This window comes from Gopherus evgoodei, chromosome 5 (genome assembly GCF_007399415.2).
Source record: "Gopherus evgoodei ecotype Sinaloan lineage chromosome 5, rGopEvg1_v1.p, whole genome shotgun sequence".
NCBI lineage: Eukaryota > Metazoa > Chordata > Testudines > Testudinidae > Gopherus > Gopherus evgoodei.
The window spans coordinates 144,166,612-144,183,147 of record NC_044326.1 but is presented as its reverse complement, the minus strand read 5'-3'; the positions used below and the strand labels follow the sequence as shown (position 1 = coordinate 144,183,147).

At 41.8% G+C, this 16,536-nt stretch overlaps 1 protein-coding gene across 2 annotated transcripts in view; it reads right to left on the bottom strand.

Annotated features, from left to right (window-relative positions):
• Positions 1-3,890: 3,890 nt before the first annotated feature.
• The window catches only part of TNKS (tankyrase), a 290,704-nt gene continuing 278,058 nt past the window's right edge, over positions 3,891-16,536 (bottom strand). The window contains exons 25-28 of one of the 2 annotated variants that reach the window (XR_004000785.1): positions 13,465-13,651; positions 12,424-12,580; positions 8,972-9,393; positions 3,891-5,237 (exon numbers count right to left, since the gene is read on the bottom strand). Coding sequence is in view for 1 of the 2 variants with exons in the window: in XM_030565584.1 (XP_030421444.1) it covers positions 9,307-9,393; positions 12,424-12,580; positions 13,465-13,651 (431 nt within the window). In the remaining variant the exon portion in view is untranslated. Of the gene's footprint in view, positions 5,238-6,892; positions 9,394-12,423; positions 12,581-13,464; positions 13,652-16,536 lie in introns of those variants that run through there. The other variant, XM_030565584.1, reaches the window with a different exon arrangement.

Here is a 16,536-nt window from a genome sequence, read left to right as displayed (position 1 = left end):
ACTCTATCAATACTTCTTCTTTCCCTGGTAATGAGATATTGGATCCATGCAGTGAGGATACAGAACTTTTTGAATAGGAAATTTCCCTAACAAAACTGACCAGAGCAAAGTCTTCTTGAGTGGTCTGCATACCAAACTGGGAGGGATTGCAACTGCTTTGGAGGACAGGGTCAAAATTCAAAATGATCTGGACAAATTGGAGAAATGGTCTGTAAACAGGATGAAGTTCAATAAAGATAAATGCAAAGTGCTCCACCTAGGAAGGAACAATCAGTTTCACACAGACAGAATGGGAAGAGACTGTCTAGGAAGGAGTATGGCAGAAAGAGATCTAGGGGTCATAGTAGACCGCAAGCTTAATATGAGTCAACAGTGTGATACTGTTGCAAAAAAAGCAAACATGATTCTGGGATGCATTAACAGGTGTGTTGTAAACAAGACACGAGAAGTCATTCTTCCGCTTTACTCTGCGTTGGTTAGGCCTCAACTGGAGTATTGCGTCCAGTTCTGGGCACCACATTTCAAGAAAGATGTGGAGAAATTGGAGAGGGTCCAGAGAAGAGCAACAAGAATGATTAAAGGTCTTGAGAACATGACCTATGAAGGAAGGCTGAATGAATTGGGTTTGTTTAGTTTGGAAAAGAGAAGACTGAGAGGGGACATGATAGCAGTTTTCAGGTATCTAAAAGGGTATCATCAGGAGGAGGGAGAAAACTTATTCACCTTAGCCTCCAATGATAGAACAAGAAGCAATGGGCTTAAACTGCAGCAAGGGAGATTTAGGTTGGACATTAGGAAAAAGTTCCTAACTGTCAGGGTAGTTAAACACTGGAATAGATTGCCTAGGGAAGTTGTGGAATCTCCATCTCTGGAGATATTTAAGAGTAGGTTAGATAAATGTCTATTAGGGATGGTCTAGACAGTATTTGGTCCTGCCATGAGGGCAGGGGACTGGACTCGATGACCTCTCGAGGTCCCTTCCAGTCCTAGAGTCTATGAGTCTATAATGCGCTTGCATTAAGAACATAAGAATGGCCCTACTGGGTCAGACCAAAGTTCCATCTAGCCCAGTATCCTGTCTTCCAACAGTGGCCAGTGACAGGTGCCCCAGAGGGAATGAATAGAACAGGTAATCAAGTGATCTATCCCCTGTCACTCATTCCCAGCTTCTGGCAAACAGTGGCTAGGGACACCATCCTTATCCATCCTGGCTAATAGCCATTGATGAACCTATCATCCATGAAATTATCTAGTTCTTTTTTGAACCCTGTTATGTTCTTGGCCTTCACGCTATCTTCTGGGGAAGAGTTCCACAAGTTGACTGTGCATTGTGTGAAGAAATACTTCCCTTTGTTTTAAAACTGCTGCCTATTAATTTCATTTGGTGACCCCTACTTCTTGTGTTATGAGAAGTAGTAAACAACACTTATCTACTTTTTCTACACCAGTCATGATTTTATAGACCTCAATCATATTTGCCCTTAGCTATCTCTTTTCCAAGATGAAAAGTCCCAGTCTTATTAATCTCTCCTCTTATGGAAGCCATTCCATACCCTTAAATCATTTTTGTTGCCCTTTTCTGAACCTTTTCCAATTCCATTCTATCTTTTTTGAGATGGGGCGACCACATCTGCATACAGTATTCAAGAAGTGGACGTACTATGGATTTATATATAGGCAACACGATATTTTCTGTCCTATTATCGATCCCTTTCTTAATTATTCCCATCATTGTTAGCCTGACTGCCGCTGCACATTGAGCGGACGTTTTCAGAGAACTATCCACAATGACTCAAAGATCTCTTTCTTGAGTGGTAACAGCTAATTTAGACCCCATCATTTTATATGTATAGTTGGGATTATGTTTTCCAATGTGCATTACTTTACATTTATCAACACTGAATTTTAATCTGCCATTTTGTTGCCCAGTCATCCAGTTTAGAGATCCTTTTGTTGCTCTTTGCAGTCTGCCTGGGTTTTATCTATCTTTAGTAATTTTGTATCATCTGCAAATTTTGCCACCTCAGTTTACTCCTTTTTCCAGATCATTTATGAATATGTTGAATAGGACTGGTCTCAGAACAGACCCCTGGGGGACACCACTATTTCTCTCCATTCTGAAAACTGGCCATCTATTCCTACCCTTTGTTTCCTGTCTTTTAGCCAGTTACCAATCCATGAGAGCACCTTCCCTCTTATCCCGTGGCAGCTTACTTTGTGTAAGAGACTTTGGTGAGGGACCTTGTCAAAGGCCTTCTGAAAATCTAAGTACACTAGATCCACTGGTTCCCCTTGGTCCATATGGTTGTTGACCCCCTCAAAGAATTCTAGTAGATTGGTGAAGCATGATTTCCCTTTACTAAAACCACATTGACTCTTCCTCAACAAATTATGTTCATCTATATGTCTGACAATATTGCTCTTTATTATAGTTTCAACCAATTTGCCTTGTACAAAAGTCAGGCTTACCAGGCCCGTAATTGCTGGGATCACCTCTGGAGCCCTTTTTAAGAACTGGCGTCACATTAGCTATCCTCCAGTCATCTGGTACAGAAGTTGATTTAAATGATACATCATTATGCTGTTCATCAGAAGTTAGACAGATCAGATTCTAGGAAGGTGAGAATAATCTTGCAAGTCAGAGAAATGCTCTTAGTTCCAGTACCTTTGTGTGGAACCACATCTCCCAGTGAGATCACAAACCAGGGCATGGCTGGAAATCAAGGTGAAGAATCCCTTATACCCTTTAAGACGATTACTGAAGATGCAGGAAGGTGATAAGGGAACTCTGTAAAGGCATGGTCCTCCTGTTTTACAAAATAAGGCACTTGGAAAGTACGGAGACATTGTGGCTCAGGTGTTCCTAGTGTCAAGAAACCGTGCTAGACCCACGAGGAGCCCTGCTGAGGCTCAGCTATAGCATGGTATTAAAGCTATCATGTAACTGCCTGAGTAAGAAACCTATTCACTGCAAGGAAGTTTGCAGGTCTGGATACATCAAGGCTTTAGTAACCACACAATCTATACGGGCATGAAAATAAATAAATAAATAAATAAATAATTGGAGATATAGTAATCTCCTAGAACTGGAAGGGACCTTGAAAGGTCATCGAGTCCAGCCCCCTGCCGTCACTAGCAGGACCACCCTTGTCAATGCATACTATTAGGGAAGAACCATCTAGACACTCTACCGAGGGTCCAGTCTATACACAGACACTGAACCGTTCAGGAAGAATAATCATGGCAGCCAGACATGGAACGGAACACTTGCTGCTTAGCAGTAAGGTTGAGTTTTACTGCTTATGTGACCATGACACAGAAAGGGGCTCACCCATGGAATACTTCTGGAAATTGGGAAGAGTTCTGGACCCCAGAGGCAAATACGATGAATTTCAGGGAGCTAGTACAGCCAGAGCATTTCAGCCAATCCCACACAATCCTACTGTCTACAGAGTCTAATAGGTGACAAATCGCAGTCACAATGTGGCCAGAAAACAAACCTCTCACACCACTAAGCGTAGGTGATGGGTGGCTTAACCTTTAGTTGAAGATGTTCCTTCCAAGATGGGAGGAATCAAAGCTGTATTTACTGAGACCTTGTGAAATGCTGGGCCAAGTGCTCCACTGGCTCCAAGTGCTCTATTGGTTTCAAGGAAGGCTTGGTAAAGCTAATGATGGGTGCCCCAATGTACTTTTAGTCCCCATACAGGGGTCTACCAAAGACACTGCCCAGTCTTAGATGCTGTGGTACATAGTGGAGCCAGAAGCAGACCTGAACAATCTCCTTCCTGGCTTAGAACCAAGAACTGGTTATAACCAAAGCACAATAATGTTGTAATATTTCCTTCTATGAGAGATCAGAGATCAATACACAAAGCCCAATGACCTGCTGCAAAACAGTGTCACCTTTATTAGGTCCCAAAGCTGAAGATAGTTCTGCACGTGTAAAAAACTGAAATTACCATATCACATACTCTAATCACATGACATCAGTAATTAATGGAACCAACACTAAAAATTGCCATCAAAAGATTCAGCGAGACAGATAGATGTATCAAAACAATCAGATAATACGCACTCTCAGGTATACTTGTTCATGTCATGTAAAATGCATCATTTGCCTCCCCTCATCACCTCTTGAGTCATGAGGCTCATTCATCTTTCTCCAGAAGTTTTTCAGATATGTCGTCCCAGAGCTGGTAAGTTTTACTTATATGCCATATGTTCAGATTTGTAGGGAAAAGTATCTCTCCCTCACTGTTCTGTAGCCTTTCAATTTTAAAATATCATCAGAGTGCCTTCTGCCGACCTCCTTAAACATCCGTAGATCTAGGTTAGCAGACTTGAGTCCAGAAACAAAGAACAGCAGAATTCTTGAATTTTAAGTCTGTTTAGATGTTGACAGATGGAGGGGAAGAAAGGAGATGGGAAGGAGCCATACTCAAGAGGAACAAGAACACTGGTCACATCTGTTCTTATGTCACTGCAAAAGTCACTTGCTCTACAAGCCATGGTTAGGATATGGTGTATGAATCTCTATTAACCAACTTCTTACCCAGTACAATTGAAGCGTTGTTTTAAAAATGGCTTGAGACATTGGTCAGATACTTTATGTGCTGGATTTCTGAGCTGTGGGCGCACTTGTACGTGGGTACACTGATGCTCAACAGCAAGGAAGCCGACAAATCTCCTGCAAAAAGTGATCAGATCCCAACAACCGCTCTCGCCCAAACCCCAACTGCAGGTAATTCTCATTGAGCATACAAATAATTGGACTGTCTTGTTCAGTGCCCTTTATTTTTTCCATAATGTGTACAAATTTGGTTACAGGCAAACTTGGGTGACATTTTGTTAGCAATCGTATGTGAATTCTAGATTAAAATAAGGAATTATGTACACACTGCTGTCCATGATTTTTATAGCAAGCTACAATGGCCTGCAGTTGGCACAACTGGAATTACAGCATCAGGAACAATGCCCTATATGGGCAGCTTCCTTGCAGCATCTGTCAGATCACATGGTTGTATGAAGCTTTGGCATCCAGCAAGGCTTCACACTCCCATTGGAAGCAAACACTCTCCCTGCCTGCGATCTCCAGCGGAGAGACTCTTAGGATCCTTGCACTGGGAGTGAGTGGGAATTCTTTTCTCCAACAGCAGTTCATCTTCAGACATCAAGTGCTTCTTCTGCATTTGCTTCCATTCTCACCAGTGTTGACAGAAAAGAGTTTCACGATTCTGTTTAAACACAGAATTTTAAATTAGGATTATCCCAACTAGTACTGAACAACAAAAGTACAAGTCCATAAGTAAAACAATGAATGAGCTTCTGCCACATACAGTGATGGGGTTGCTCTGTAGGAAGGGGATTTGATCCCAGGAGGGTGACCAGTCCAGAGGAGTTTAGAAAGACACCATTCTTGTTTCAGGGATTCAAAAACAATGGTGTTCCAAAATGGAGAAAATTATATGCAGAGTTTGTAATAGTTTTCAATAGAGCTGGGATGTAGAGATAAGCAGACACAAAAAATCAAAATGAAAGATACCTTATTAAGGGATTGTATTCTTATATGTTTTATCCTAATAGAATTTTTGTTTACAGCACTCAAGACAGCAGTATTATATTGTAGTATTGTACATTAGTTACCTAATTTATCTGTCTCATTGAAACAAACACAGTAATGAGAGTAAAATCGGCACTTTCATCGTAAGTGGTTGTTTTATTTTTGAGGGTCATGTCACAACGGATCCAGAAGTTTCACAATGCATTGCCTCAAAAGGGTTAATGCTAAAGGTTGACAGCCCTGAAGTCTGACCTCTTCCATTTTCCCCACGCAGTGGGAGTACAGGCTCTGTAAGTGTTGAGCGCATTCCAGAAAGAGGTCTGAACATCTTGGGCCAGGTTGTTCTGCCAGCTGAGCATGCACAATTCCCACTATCACCAATGGAAGGTGCACATGCACAGCTGATGGAGTGGCCAGGCTCAGGCTGTTCTTCATCTGGGTAACCCAGTTACATGCCCTGAACTCTGAATTTCTAACATGCCTCCGCTGGGTGTCAGAAGTTCAGACACGCAGTGTTCTGGCTGAGCTGAGAATGGGTTTGCTCAGTGACAAACACACTGACATTGAGACATTTGCAGCCCTCTTTTGGGAGCAATGAGGCTTCTCGTTAGGGCCATGTGAGTAGGTAAATGGGCCACATTTGAGGCTCAAGCATCTGGGTGCTATTTTAAAGAATTAAGAGACATGAAATTAAGTTGCTTGGCTAATGCCTTTTGTAAAGGGCTTTCCTTCCAATCACAGCGTTTGGCTCCTCCACCAGAAACATGGCAAGCTGTTTTAGTGCTTACTCTCAGGAAAGCAACTGTGAGGGCTGGTCTTCACTATGGGGAGATCAACGTTGCTGCAAGTGATCAGCAAGGGTCAATTTAGGGGGTCTAGTGAAGACCCGCTAAATCAATGGCAGAGCACTCTCTGGACAACCGTGGTACTCCAGCTCCCCGAGAAGAGTAAGGGAAGTCAACCGTAGAGCATCTCCCGTTGACACAACATAGTGAAGACACTGGGGTAAGTCGACCGGAGCTATGTTGACTCCAGCTATGTTCACGTAGTTGGAGTAACGTAACTTAGCTTGACTTACCCTAGTAGTGAAGATGAGCCCAGAGGGTTGGACATTTGGGGATGGATCCTCAGCTGGTGTCAAGTGCTGTCAGTGGAACTCTGACAATGTACAACAGCTGAGGATCTACTTATTCTTTTGGCGAGAACCATATTAGGCTTCTGTGATATGTGAATGACTTTTAGCAGGTGCACTAGGCACGCGCATTCTTCAACTTTTGGCTATGAAGAGTTACGAAATCAAGTGATTTACAAGACAAAAACCACTGCAAATGATTTCCTCACACAGCACCTTTACTCTGCACAGAACATCAGATACATAACACTGGCAGTTAAAAGATATTGGACCACATTTTTGTCTTCTATAAGTTTAGAGCTCCAGATGAATCCTAGAGCAGCCATTAGTTCAATTAGTACATTGGAAACAACAAACAACAACAGAATCAGGCATAGGGTTGTTTTTAAAGCTGTAAAGCTTTGAACTTCTACACCCATGTTAACTGTTTTGCTTAACTAAGATGCACAACTGTGTTACCATTTAAAACTATGTCTAATGGGAGATGGCAGGTAATATGCATTTTAACAGCTGCAGATGGCACATCCCCAACCCGATTAACTAAATAACATAAAAATAAAAAGCCCTCTAAATGAATACAAAACTTCAAAGCCTAGTTGTTATCATTTGAATTCTAACACTATTAAACAAGTAGCCAAAACACAAACACCCAACTTGAGTCAATGAAATTTAATTAAAAGGGACAGCTGGATCTTACTTCTGGTTTGGACTGAGGAAGCATATTAGAGTCACAAAACCAAACTCAGAACCATATGTCCAGTGCTGGCACAGGAGACTTAAGCAAAACAAAGAGAAGTTTGATGTTTATTGGAACTGCTGCTTCTAACCTTTTCTCTAGGTATACTGCAAAAGATGGTGTGCAGTTCAGCAAGTCTGCCTCAAATTACCAATTTTACAAGTGGTAACATTTGTTCTCCACAAGAATCTCTCTGCAGAATTTCTTCTGTTTTTATACTGAAAATCTCTGTTTGGATTTTTTTTTTATTGTTTTATTCGCAGATTTCTGCAAGTAGATAAATTCTTTTATTTTGTAAACTAAAGGCAATACACTAACCTGTCATTTCAATGCTTTCTGGAGGTAAAAGGCATTAATGCAAGAATTGTAACGAACAATTTAACATCGCTGGCTGTTATGCACCTGTAAAAAGCGTAGCTCTCTCAGACACATATTTTCCAAAGTCATTGCACAATAAATGCTGCTATGTCTCTTGCTAATACAGCCTATTCAAAAAGAATCTTAAAATGGTTTTATTTTCAACTTCCTCTGTCTTTCTAAATTTAAAGTTGCAAAAGGAAGTCAAGATTTTTTTTTGGTTAAATTTACACCGTTGGTATTGGACATTTGAAACCATTTTATATTATGCTAAGCAGTGTTTGAAAGTAACCTTCCTCTACCCAGACAAAATAAAAACAAAACATTGTAGGAGGATGATTAGAAAGGACAAAGCCTGGATTTGTTCTCATATAAACCCAGTCCCCACTTGATTAAAACAATTATACACCAGTGGAAATAAATGTTTGTATCTTTTCTGTACATCATGCATGCACTTCAATTGTGATGTTGTGCATGAAGATATGACACGAACTCAACATAATATAATCCATTTTTGTTGCTTTAAATTAGCCAGTTTTTGGGTGTGTCTTTAAGGAACTGCACTTTATACTGCTGCACACAATATTCTGGCTTTTTACCCACTAATTTTCATCCCTTTGCAGAGTTGCTTCTTTTGAATTATATGCCACTGTCACTTGAGAACGTTTCACAGTCTGCATTGTACTTTAGCAGTCTTTTAAACCTTTCATTCATAAAGTGATATTTATATTTTAGTTAGCACAGGGCACTGACCTGTTTCATGAAGTTTTACCAAGCACAAGAGGCAGCTTTATGAAGTTCACGAAGCTCACTAATACTTCCCCCAGAAAACTGACAGAGTAAGCAGCAAATTGAAACTTGATTTGTTTCCACCCTAAAGTTATGCCTGTAGCAATGTTTGCTCATAAAAGTGCAAAACCCCCCTAAGCTGAAGAACTGGACTTAGCTCCTTCTTGGATAGGAAACTCATATTGCATTGTTAATGATTTTAGCCAACTTGACTTTGTGCAAAATATCTTTAAGAAGGTTCCGGCTCAATTTCAGAATACAAAAGAAGTAAAATAAATAGTTGACTAAGATCTCTCTAAACAATAAGTTGAATTTTGTGTGCTGAAAAGAAATTATGGGTTTAATGCAATTTATCTGTAAATAGAGAACAGTAGTCTGTGAAATTTTAACATACGGAGCTGTACTGGTAATGTTTTCTGCTTGTAGCATAATGTTCCCAAAGTCTAGATCAATGTAATGTTGTTTTACACGTGGTAACTGCGGTGAGAATGAGCCTGAGATATGTTGTAAAAAGGCAGCAGTCCCTTGTAAACATTTCCTCCAAAGGAACAGTAGCAGTTGAGTATGTAGCAGTTACTCGTACGATGCTTGTCAATATAGTAATGCTTTATAAAAGACATACAGCTTATTTCCAGGGTGTCAAGAATTTTATATGATATTGATTTTCTGAAACAAAATGTCATCCAGTCCAAGATTTAAATCATATTTTGCGTCACCACTCTATATTTACTAGGTCTTCTGCTCTGCTGCTGTTGCAGTTTGTGAGGGAGCTTCTGGTTTCATGATCTGGTATGTGATGAGATATTCTGGGTAAGCCTGAAAATAAGGAGAGAAACAAACCAATGCTTTTCTGAAGGATATGGACAGTACATTACAATTTCACCCTTCATTTATTTTGCATTGCTGAAGTACTACAAAGGTGTAAGGGTCCATGGAGTAGAACTTGGGTCTGCAGAGCCTGGGATGGCTGACATTCCCCACAGAGCCACCAGGAGGCTATGGAGAGCTATGGCCAGGAAACTCTGTGGAGGGTAACTCTGTGCAGGAAACTCTGCAGCAGGAAGCACCACCTAAGGCAGCCAGAGTGATAGTACCCTGTGGCCCTCTGATTGGCCAAGTCCCCTATTAAAGCCCAGGCTTGTTACAGGAAGTTGTCTGGGCAACCACACAGACTTTGGCCTGCTGCAACTCCAGACTTTGCCTTTTCACCAGACCTCCGGTCTCCAATTACAGCCTGAATCTGCTCCTGACTCTTGCCCCCTGACTCCAGCCTGGTACTACCTCTGACCGCTGGTCTCCAACTCCAACTCTTATCCTGACTCTAGGTTACTGAATCTGGCTCTTGTGATTCCTTCGACTCCTGCTCAGCAACTATCATTTCTGGTGTACAGACCCCAGTGCAGCTGTGACCTCCTGTGCCCCAGTCCCTTACAAAAGGATGTCAGACCATAGAGGCTATTACATGTCTATCACTGTAACACTAATGTTTCAATATAAACATCTTCCTCCTCCCATCGGCTCTCCCTCTTTGCTTTTTAGCTTTCCCTTGATATCTGTAGAGATCAATGAGATTTCTCAGTAGGAAGGACTATATATGTGCTCTCCTCACCTCCCCCGTTATTCACAGCAGCAGAACTCTTGAGCATAGCTACCAGAGAAGGAGAGCAGAGAGGAAAGCAGTAGGAGAACTAGATGTTTATGCCAGTGGGGGCACTGCAGCAAGAGCTCGTAAGAGCCAGATTTTCCAGTGTTTAGCACTGAGAACAATGGGAGCTGCTGGGTGCAGAGCACTAATACACATATGGTTCCAAACTTTCAAACATCCAGGGCCCTCCTGAAATGAGACAACAAGTCTTAATAAAAAGGAGTTTGCTCCATGTGGGCATTACCACTGCATGCCGAACAGCCAAACTTCCCTTGTTAATACCATGGGTAAGTTCCCATCTGCACCTCGCCCAAGAGCATAACAGAATACAGATTGTAATACTGGCCAGGTCAGCAGCCCTTACTAAGTGCTGGCTGGTGATCTGTTTTGTAACCTGCAAACATTTTAAGAGTAAAGGAACGACTGAATGGGCACTGAGCACATAATATAACTGCCCTGCCAGTCCCTCATTGCAGGTCCTTGTGGCACAGCACTGCACTGGCTGTGTTGCTCCAGGATACAGCATTCTGGAACTTCACGGCTTCCTCTGAGCCGTAGACTTGGGGGACAACCTTCCTGCAGGTGCTCACAGTAAATGGAAAGTTTTATTCCCAGGGCAAATGTCTTATCTGAACTGTTTTTATTCAGAACAAGTCTTGAATACTACTTATGCTGGCACAAAGGTCAGACTAAGTTTAGCCACATTAGGAATCTCCTCTGCTCCCTTTTTGGATGGCAACTGTATACTTTGCAGCAACAGTCAATGGAACTACTAACTAGAACCTATGGAATAAGACACAGCTGTCTCCACTAACGACCAGAAAAGGTTTTGAAATTAGTCTGCCTTCCCTGCAACAGAGCCAAGGCCATGGAGAATCAGTGCCCCCGGCTGTGGCTACCAAGGCCAACCACATATTTTAAGAGGCTCTTGTTTAGTAGCACCAGACAGAAGGCGATTATACACAAAGGCCAGATCCTCATCTGTGTAGAACTGTGTAGCACCACTGAAGTCAATGGGGGCTATGCTGATTTACACCAGCTGGGGACCTGGCCACCACTATGTATTCAAGTAACTTGTAGAGCCCTGACTGGTACATAATTTGAGAACTGTATCTGGATTGTTATCAGACAAGCACACAGTACCTGTTGGGGGGAGGGATAGCTCAGTGGTTTGAGCATTGGCCTACTAAATCCAGGGTTGTGAGTTCAGTCCTTAAGGGGGCCATTTGGGGATTGGCCCTGCTTTGAGCAGGGGCTTAGACTAGATGATCTCAAGATCCCTTCCAACCCTAATAATCTATGATATGACATGGCTATACTGACTACAAATTTTGCACATCCCATTATTCTGATGCTTTATAATTAGGCCCCTTTGTTTTCAGTTTAAACTGATTTTTACCAAAAAATTCCTGGGTTTCACAAAAAGAATTATTCAGCTTTTTTCCAATTTTCACCATACTTTTGTATCATTCAAATATATAAACAATAACTTGTTTTATTAGGATGATAATACATTAGTCTGGGTGTATATGCAAAGCTGCCTGTTGACGGATGGCTATGTATTACACACAACAAATAAACAGGCACGCATGCAAGCTCTGAAGTGCGTGCGCGTCTGAACGTACTGATGAATCTCATGCCCACCACGTACACATTTCAAGCTACTAGCAGATAACAGTTTTAAGATTTAACACACTAAAATGGGATGAAAACAAAAATCTGTCTCAGAACACGTTTCAGAACATGAGTAGAAGAAAATTTAAAAAAAAACAAAAACAGGGGAAAAGGATGAAGTTGACTGTATGTGCTGCAAGTGGTGGGGCTCAATTATTAAATGTAAATATTTATAGGCTAGTAGTTCTAAGTCTACAACAGTAAAATGTTTACTCAAATGAAAAGTTTTATGTGGCGATTAGAAAGATATTGTTTTCTTAAACTCAGAGGTGGCCCTGTGTTCTGAGTTCTGTTTTAGTTCTGCAGCAAACCACACTGATGAGCGGAATTCAAAGCATTAATCTACTGAATACTTTTTCCCCGTCTTTCTGTTCACCAAAATAAACACTGATATCTATCCAGAAAAATTAACAGTTTTTTGCACTGATTTTCACATGTTTTTGTGGTAGTGATAACACTGAAATTTCTGGGCAAAATTAAATAAAATAAAAACTGAAAATGAAAGGCCCTATTTATAATCGACATACCTGCTCTCCTCTGTAGATAACATATTCAGCATATGCAAGTCCATTCACGCTTGGTCTGCCAATTACAGAATGATGTCCAGGAGGAGCATGAGCCATTTTCATTGTACTGAACTGCAGAAAGGATTTTCCAAGAGTGACTCTGCAGAAAAGCATTTGTCTAAGAGAAAAACAAACAACACACAAATCAGATCTTACTGGGAGCAGGAGGTCAGACTAGAAGATCATAATGGTCCCTTCTGACCTTAAAGTCTATGAGACTACTGTAAACCTTAAGAATGACTTCAAAATTTAGGAACTTGTTTAAGTTATCAAAATCCATTTCCCTGAGCCTTCAAATAAGGAAATTAAGAATACATTTTTAAAAATGAAAAACACAAATGAAAGGAAAACCTTCATAAAAACGGTGCATGTGGACATACAGTACAGCTGGTAAAATGCAGGCTGTGATGATTTATGTTATAATTTATTTTAAACTGTATTGTCGTCACCCAATGACTGGTTCAGAGAGAGAGAAAGGCTAAGCCACTAGCCTATGAACCGCTGCAGAGCTTTTTGATGTACTTCATTGACAAGCAAGGCCTTGACATCCACAAAATCTATGAATATTTGCTCTCTACAAAAACCCTGCTCTTAGGTCAAGCTGCAATAAATCCAGTTCTTGGCATCCCAGTTTTGTTCTGCCAGCAGAAGTCACTATAGGGAGGCATAAGCAACTTTAAAGATTGCTTGGAATCCAATCACTATTATTTGCTATAATCTACTCAGTTTCAATCCTGATATTTCAACCCTTATTCATAAGCCATCATTCTGTTTTATTTATACTCCCTGTAAACTCAATGTCTAGATGTAATGTTCAAATCCTTTCTAGGGCTTGCTGGGACCCTTTCTGTTCAGCCTTGATAAAGTGTATAAACTGATTTTTCAGGCTATGTCCAAGCCCAAGTGGCTAGTCTTTGAAGCATATCCTGTGCCAGAGCTATAAAGTATAAAGGAGAGTGAAGTGGTGTGTTTTCCCTGTGGGCAAATCCATTGGAAACTTACCTGTGACAAATGTAACAGGACCTGTCTTTGTGTGTTGGGCAGCCGGTCCCTCCCCCAATTCCATACACATACTGGTTACTTTTTGAGGAGTTCTCTGCAAAGTAAATTCCAGCTCCAAACATCCCTCCAATGTATGCATGTCTTTCATCAAATCCTTTGTGAATAATTGCATTAATAAAAGGAGACCCTAGAACAGAAAGACATATGGGGGTGGGGGGAAGCGTGGTTAGCTTTTGTGCAGGTTAGAGCTCAGACTTACTGTAGACTTTTACTGATAAGAGGTACTTGTGTAATATGTAAATTAAATGTTTGAGAATGAATTCAGCAGGTAATTCTGCCTAAGGCAGTTTTTGTCTGATTATCCTGACAACATGTTTTGCTAAATTAAACCGACTTTTACTGGGGCTTGAGCAATTTGCTTAAGCTGTTCAGGAGGACGTAATTTGCAAGCATTTCTGAGCAGTTCTCCAGAGTCTTTTAAGGTCCTCCTTGCTCCTTCCGTTCTCTCTGGCCCACTGCCTTACCCTGCAATGGTACAGCTCCCCTCCTTTCTCTGACATCCTGCATCTCTCATGGCAATGCAATGTCATAGAATATCAGAGTTGGAAGGGACCTCAGGAGGCATCTGGTCCCATCCCTGCTCAAAGCAGGGCCAACACCAACTAAATGTCCTCCCCTAAGGGCTGCCAATAGGTCCAGCAAAGTGGCTTGCACTGAATATGATTTAACAAAGAAATAGCAGGTCTGAAATATCAAGACGAGGTTACTCACCTTGTGCAACAACTGGAGTTCTTCAAGATGTGTGTCCCTATCGGGACTTCACTTCAGGTGTGCCTTGATTGGAGATTTCTGGTAGCAGTGCCTGTTGGGCCTATACATTCACCTACCCATTCTTGCGCCCTCAGTTCCTTCTCTACCACAAAGTCCCACAAGAGAACATAAGAATGGCCATACTGGGTCAGACCAAAGGTCCATCTAGCCCAGTATCCTGTCTTCCAACAGTGGCCAATGCCAGTGCCCCAGAGGGAATGAACCGAACTGGTAATCATCAAGTGATCCATCCCCTGTTGCTCATTCCCAGCATCTGGCAAACAGAGGCTAGGGACACCATCCCTGGCCAAAACTCCAAAGCAGAGAGGAAGGAGGATGGGTAGGAGAGCACATCTCAATGAGCTCCAGTTACTGCACAAGATGAGTAACTGCTCCTTCTTCAAGTAATGTCCATATGGCTGCTCCACTTCAGATGACTGCCAAGCACTAATCCCACAGAGAGGAGGGAGTTCTGAAACAGAATCTAGTACTCAAGACAGAAATGCATTGCCAACCGCAGCATCCGATCTAGTGGCATGAACCACAGCATAATTGTTGGAGAAAGTATGTACTGAAGTCCAGGTTGTAGGTCTGCGAATCTCAAGAACTCAAACATTCTTAAATAATGCCATAGAAGTAGTTTGTGATCTTGTAGAGTGGGCTAACCCTCTCAAACGGGGCTGAACAGAGTCGTAACAAGAAATAACACACCCAAAGATCCATCTTGAGAGCCTCTGGTTGGAAATTATGGGTCCCTTGGAGCTGTCTGTAACTGAAACAAACAGTCTAGGGGTATTCTGGAAAGGTTTGGTTCTATTAAGATGAAAGGCTGATGTCCTTAGGCTTCTGACATCTAACATATGGAAGGCAGATTCCTATCGAGTCTGATGTGATTTTGAGGGAAAAAATGGGGATGAATGGTCTGGTTTATATGAAATTAGGAAGACACCAGAGGCATCATCTTTGTTTGGATGTGGCTATGATGATTCTTTGAAAAACACTATAAAGGGGGATCTGCCATTAAAGTCCCGAGCTCTTGGATTGTGTGGATGGAAGTGATGGCCACCAAGAAGACTGTCTTTGTGGAAAGGCGAAGAAGTGAACATGTAGCTAATGGTTTGAAGGGGTGTTCAGGAGTCCTGTTTGTTCAAGATCCTCCCACTATCAACGTTACATCAGACACACCACTCTTGAGATGGGGGGCATATTTGGGGGGTCACACAATCCAGGGCAAGTAGTCATTCTGAGAGCAGTTTTTTCACATTAGTTTTCTAGAGTTGAGAGCTGTGAGTGTCCTTTTACCAGCTGAATGACTGCAGAACCTATTGGGAAACAGGGGCTTGTCCAGGCTCTGCTTGTATGGCATACAAACTGTCCTGACCCATTCCTGGATGCACTGAAGATATAATTTGGCATGTTGGGATACAAAGATGCAAACTGCCATGTGCCCTAACAGTTGAAGACAATTTTTTACTGAGATTTGAAGGCTAAAATGAGATGAGATTCTGCAGGGTGAAAAACCTGTCCATAGAGAGGTAAGCCGTGGCTGTTAACACATCTAGAGAAGCTCCTCTGACATCTATCTGCTGTACTGGTGTCAAAACTGACTTCTTGAGAATGAGTCGAGGGCCCAAAGTGTGGAATAGTGTCCTCACAGCTTATACTGCTGATAATACCCCTTGATATTATCAGCCCCGATCAACAAATTGTCAAGATAAGAGAAGACCATTATCGCCAGGCGATGAAGGTGGGGATCTATGACTGCGAGGATCTATGAGAATACCCTTGGGGCAGAGGAAAAGCTGAAGGGGAGCACATGGTGCAAATAGTGGTCGCGTATGATTATGATGTGAAGAAATATCTTGTAAGAGGGATGAATTGCCACATGAAAATACATGTCTTGAAAGTTGAGAGTCACAAACCAATTCCTAGAATCGAGGGAGGGAACTATAGCTGCAAGGGTTACCATCCTGAATTTCTGCTGTTTCACACAGTTGTTCATGCATCTGAGATGTAATACTGACTTCCATCCCCATTCTTTTTGGGGACCAGAAAGTACTTGAAGTAGCATCTCTTTCCCTTGAGCTGAACTGGAACTGGTTCCATGGCCCCTAAACATAACAGCGAGGCAACTTCCTGTCTCAACAATTGACCATGAGATGGGTTTTGAAGAGGGACAGGGGATGGAGATGGGACAGATAGTATAACCAGATGTAATGGCCTCCAACACCCATCTGTTGGATGTTATGGTCTCCCATGCAG